At 48.4% G+C, this 5,913-nt stretch overlaps 1 protein-coding gene across 1 annotated transcript; it reads left to right on the top strand.

Annotated features, from left to right (window-relative positions):
• Window positions 1–1,457: 1,457 nt before the first annotated feature.
• On the top strand, window positions 1,458–4,967 carry LOC149990453 (G protein-coupled receptor 83-like). Its single transcript, XM_090265157.1, has 4 exons — window positions 1,458–1,883; window positions 2,502–2,627; window positions 3,763–3,896; window positions 4,259–4,967. The coding sequence occupies exons 1-4, from the start codon at window positions 1,458–1,460 to the stop codon at window positions 4,908–4,910; spliced, it is 1,338 nt and encodes a 445-aa protein (XP_090121283.1). The 3' UTR covers window positions 4,911–4,967.
• Window positions 4,968–5,913: the final 946 nt, after the last annotated feature.

The following is a 5,913-nucleotide window of genomic DNA, read 5'->3' on the forward strand; positions in this document are numbered from 1 at the left end:
AAGCACTTCAGTTGCTCTAGCTGTGATTCAGGTGTCTCCAGATAACCTTCTCCAGGGAGCAGCTTAAAACTCCCAAGAAAAAAAGTTAGTCTGGAAACCCTCAGCCCCTCAGCCTCTTTTCCACTGCAACTCCAGACTGAATTCCATCTTCTTCTTCCTGCACTATCAGACTCTGGGATAATTGATCAATTTGCAGAAGTTTTCCCATCCTAAACCCTCCTTGGGCACCACGGTCAGTCTCCCCACTAACCTGCCTAATCCAGTTCCCAGACACAAAAGTGCGGTGTCCTCCTAAGAGGCTGGATGCAGAACCCCGAGGTCACTGCATGTGTTTTTGAAGCTGGTGGCTGGGTGTTGGAGAAAGCAGAGCATCAGCATCATGCTGGGTTCACCTCTATCCAGACACCCGCACTTGGGCTCTCAGAGACTCTACAGTGTCTCCTCTTGATTCGTCAACTGTCCCCTGCCTCATTGTCCTTGCACAACCCCGAAGTTTGTGAAGGCCCTTCCTGGCGACCACTATCCCTCCATGGCCACCCAGGTCGCTGGTACTGAATGAGGCATCCAGCTTGTCAGTCAGATTATAAGGCTGTGTGTCCAGTCGTACCCGCTGTCCCCGCAGCCCCCTCTCAGTTCCCTGTGCCACAGCTCCTAGCTGGTATTTTGGGCACTGGTGCAGAATTAAAAAAGGAGAATAGGGAAAACGTAGGTGAAGAAGGCGGATCATGGGGGTTGCTGAAGGAAGATCCCCTAAGTCTGGGCTTCCAGCTGAAGCAAGAGGGAGAAGGGAGAGCCAAGAAAGAGCAGCTAAAGGAGGGGGCCTGAGACTGTAGCAGCAAGACTTTGCCAACCCCTTTGGCTCCCCAGCCGGGATGGACAGGGCGGGGGTTCAGCCGCGGCTCTCCATTGGCTCTCTTGTGAGCCCCTAGACTTTCTATAAAGAGCAGTTGCAGAAGGCACTGCCCTCACTGACTCAGAGCACAGCTCCTGCCGGCCTTAGACCGATTCACCGACTGCTTCAAAGAGGGAAATTTAGTCGGAACGAACCTCAGCCGCGCGAAGGAGGAACGGTGCTGGCTGGCGGGCGGGGGCGCCTGGCGCCGCTGTCCGGAATTTGGAGCCTGGACCGCCTGCGCACCCCAGGCTGCGGAACGTTTGGAGCCAGACTGCCCAACTCAGCTCATCTCTGCGCACTTGCCCAACTCGGAGCCGGTCCAGCGATTGTCTTTTGGCTTTCCTTCTTGCCGGTCCCCTCCGCTCTACCTTCCCACGCACCCCCACCCACAGCTGCAAGACGCTGAGTAGCACTTGCCCAGCGCTCTGTGGAGCCCTCCTCTTCTTTCTTCCCCCACTCTCCCCGATCCAGTAGCTTAAGGATTTTGAGGTTTTCCATAGGCGCCAAGCTGGAGGCCCCGACCACCGAGTCGCCCCAGGGGGCTTTCCCGAACCCCAGCACCATGAGCTATGGGGACGAGCTGACCCCTGAAGCTCTGAGTGTGCCGAGCGGATTTGATGATCTGATCACCTCCACCACCTCCCAGGTGCTGCAGGCTATTTCTAACGCCGCATCCGCTGTTGGTAGCTCAGGCCGCGATAGCGTGCTTTCCATGATCCATAAGCTACCTGGTCATATTGCAAACATGGGCAACCTCGCTGACGCGTCAGGTCCCATGGCTTCAGAGATGGTGTCCCAGGATGAGCCGGTACAGTTCTGGCTAGTAATAGGGTACACCATAGTGGTATTTGCTGCCATACTAGGCAACTGGGTCTTAAACCATGTGATTATGAAGTACAAGAAGATGCACACTGCCACCGGCCTCTTTGTCGTCAACATCTCCGTGACCAACATGATGCTGGCTTTTCTCAGCTCTCCCTTCACCATGGTAAGCTGGGTGCTGAGGAGGGCGACGGCAAGGGGGGGGTGGCTCAGGCTGTGAGAGCAGAAACACAACTTTGCACTTGCAGCAGAGAGAGCTGCGTGGTGGGAAGGCGCTCTGAAGCGGGTAGGGTTGATTCGGAAAGTGCGTAGATACAGGAATGGCTGACAGACGTAAACGCTTTGGAACTTGGGGGTTGGGAGCTACAGGCATGATTGTGATTGCGTTGCTGAATTAATCTCCTGCTCGTAGCAGAGGCTGAAAGACTTAGGTGGCTTAAGGAAGCAGCGGCAGCGGCCGGGTGGGGGGGGGGATGCTGCCTGTTTCGGGTGAGCTTTGTCACAAACCCCTAGCCTCAGTTTCCCCATCTTTCAAACGCAGTACTTGGAATGGAAGGTGGCGAACAATTTTTGTGACTTGGGATCTGCGTCGTATACCTGGGCTGTTTCTGTGGGAAAAATGGGAAAGACGTGCGAGCTGCAGTGTGAAAATATTTGCTTCCTGAGACAATAATGCCAGCAGTTTGGTGAAGCAACGAGGCTTCCCTGCCTGTGTATTTGAGCTTGTGAAGAAGGAGTACCTAGGGCTAACTTCTTGTGTCTCACTATACCCTTTCTCCCACAGGTGCGCTATCTGTGTAATTCCTTGGTGTTCGGGAAGATGACATGCCACCTCAGTCGTTTTGCTCAGTACTCTTGTGCCTATGTGACTGTGTTGACCATGGCTGCTATTTCCCTGGATAGACATCGGGTATGTGTTTCCCAGGGCTCTTTAGGTCTCATAAAAGGGTAGGTTTCTCTTCTAGAGAGATGGAAGCAGCTGCTAACATAAATAATTGAAAATGTTCTTTGGGTTCCTTGAAACAATCTATGTGAATATAATTTTGTCTAATTTAGGCGGATTGCAAAATGTGAATTACAAATTTGAACCATATCGCGTCTTATGTAATTAAAATACCATCATCTTTGATGTGTTGCTATGGAAACAGAGATGCGACAATAAGCAAATGTGAAAAAAAAAAGTGTCCTCCTTCTCCTTTGGAAAACATATTTTATTTGCTGCATTGCAGAACAAGCTAAGGGAAAAACTGAGAAAGGATGAGTCAGAGGAGGGTGTGGCTTCAGGGCTGGTGGTGGGTTGAGTCTGGGAGGTGGTCTTGAAGTCTGTGAGTGAGAACTGAGCAAATGAAGTAGAAAGAAATTGAAGATTTAGGAGAAGGGGTTGGGAAGAGGGAAGGAAGTGACTTAAAAGGAAGGAGGTGGTGCCAGGGAGAGTAGCTGGGAGGGACTGCATTGTTAATCAGTTGGGAGGGAGCCAGGAAATAGGTGAGGTGGAAGGAACCTAGAGGGAGATTAAAGGGGTTGTGGCTGGAGGGGGGCATGGAGAAATCTGGGTGACAGGAGATGAAGATGGGAGCGGCCATGGAGGAAGGGAAGGGAGAGGAAGGGAGGCAGGAAAGACTGATCACGGAGAGATCAAGATAGGAGTGGATGGGGGAATAAGGGAAAGGGGCATAAAGGGAACCAAGTGGAAGAAAGGATGGAGGGATGTGGAGTGCTCGCCCATCAGTATATAATAAAGAAAAAATAAGTTACCCTTGGACATCCATCCCTCTTCACTGAACTACCAAACTTGGAGACAGAAACTTCGAAATCAGTCCACTTGGATTCCTATCTTCCCATTGAAATGTTTCTGTCTGCACTAACCAATTTTACTCTTTCATAAAAGAAAATGCCACTAACCTGTCAATAGGACTAGTACCCAAAGCGCATTACTCACCCACCTACCAAGTCTTTGCACTTTTGCAAAAGAATGCCAGTTGATGAGTGAATAGTAAGTAATCCTAACTTAAATTTTTGAATTGAGCTGGTGTCTTTTCTTCCAGGTGATGCTATATCCCCTGAAGTCCCGGATTACGCCAATGCAAGGCAATGTTTGCATCATTCTCATCTGGATTGTGAGCACCTGTGCTGCTTTGCCACATGCCATTTACCAAAAGCGTTACCAAGTGGAGAGTGGGTAAGAGGAACACAGGACAGCCAGTGTCTGGAATCCTCATGAACTAAAGGGAATGCAATGGGGGTTGGAATAGCACATTTCAAAACATGGGTCCAAAAATAAAATTCTCGTAACTGGAATTTATTAAGAGTACCCAAGAACTCTCCTGGCAATGGGTTGTTGGGTATATTACTTTCTGTTTGGGGGGTCAGTGAACCCTAAAGCTCCCTCCTTTATAACTCTAGTCATCAGTCCTAGCACAGACAGAAATAGCAAATACATCTGTTCCTTAGGGCCTGTCTGCCATATAACACCTGGCTGTGAGGCATAGGGAAAAGGAAAATTAAGTTAATGTTTCTCTTTCTCTGTCTCTCATAATGTAGAAACATAACTGAAGAAAATGTCTGCCTCCCCAGTTTCTCATATACATCAAAATCCACGTGGAAATACCTTGACCTGAGCACCTTTTTGCTCTTCTTCATCTTGCCATTGATGGTGCTGATGGTCGTCTATGGTCATGTGGCCAAGAAGCTTTGGATCCATAATGCTGTTGATGACATCAACATCCACACCTACATCTGCCAGCGTGGGAAGAAGAAGCAGAGCCTGAAGATGCTGATGATAGTGGTGCTTGTCTACACCATCTGCTGGCTTCCCCTCAACCTCTATCTGGTGCTGCTATCCAGTGAATCCATTTCAAGCCACAATGGTCTCTACTACTTCCTCCACTGGCTGGCAATTAGCAGCTCATGCTATAATCCTTACATCTATTGCTGGCTCAGCGACAGCTTCCATATTGAAGTTCAGAAGGTCATCATGGAAATCCAGAAGATGCTGCTAGATGGAATCAGTCGCCTGAGAGGGGAGCACCGCCAACTGAGATCTGTCTCACCCGCTCACCGCCCTGCTTGGGTGGATCCCAATCCAGGAGTGCCCAAATTCCCACGATTCAAAGATTTTGATGAGCTACCCAGTCCCCCTCCATCCCCAGAGGTGGAAACCTCCTTTCTCTACCCACCAGTGCCTAGAGTTTAAGCTGCCCAGACCGCGATAGATTATCCATCCTCAAAAACTCAGATAGGGTGGGACCAAAATAACTACCTTTCATTCATTTTTCATTTTTCATGGCAGGGGGAGTGGAGGAAGAGGTTGGAAGTCGAGGGATGGGGGCCATGTGAGGAATCATATGTCTTACTTGCTCTTTCATTTTCTTCTGTCTTCTCTTCTGTTTCCTTCCCAAATTTTCCTTCTCCTAACTGTGAGTAAATATTCCATCTCCAGGCTCATCAGAGATGACTTTACGTAACTCAAAGGAAAGTTACACTCTGACTTGGGGTCTTCTTAATTTCATCTCTGATTCTGGAGAGTGTTCCCTTCTCCCTTCTTTGTGTGCCCGCCTGGTCATGACACTTGTCTTCTGACATCTTATACATTATCTCAGGAGCTGCAAGAGCCCCCAGAAATTCTTTTTCATATTTTATTTAGATGGATAAGGGGTCAGTGTCTGTATTGTGTCCAAAATATTCCCAGAGATGTGACAGAAGAGAAACGTATAGTTCCTGAAATTTAATTGGGTTCTCTGGGAACGTAGAGCTCCCTATAAACGCAAGTAGTTTTATCTCCTTATGGCAGAATGAGAATGAGAAATCATAGAGAAAAAGACAAGGCAGTTAAATGGCTCACTTCACATCACCTGGGTTATTTCTCCCGATTGCAAATACAATAATTGGACGATAGCTTTCCTTTAAATGCAGTGACAATTTAAGTGCTCAAGTTAGTACTGCAAAATCCAAACAATTCGCTCAGTTTCTTGACCCTATATTTAACATCATCCCGTGTCTCATGTAAATTTGTACTGTCTTGTCTTGCCTTTTTTCCTGGAAAAAGAAAAACCATAATGTGTTCACTGTTGACTCGTTTCCATCTCTCTAGCCTACGAGGATTGCAGCTCAAGAGGGATGAGGAAGTAACTATCTGCCATTGCCTTTCATGTGGAGACAACGTTATTAAGGCTCTTTGAAAGGTATATAGCTTGTGT

This window comes from Furipterus horrens, unplaced genomic scaffold (genome assembly GCF_987537825.1).
Source record: "Furipterus horrens unplaced genomic scaffold, mFurHor1.1.pri manual_scaffold_17, whole genome shotgun sequence".
Classification (NCBI taxonomy): Eukaryota; Metazoa; Chordata; class Mammalia; order Chiroptera; family Furipteridae; genus Furipterus; species Furipterus horrens.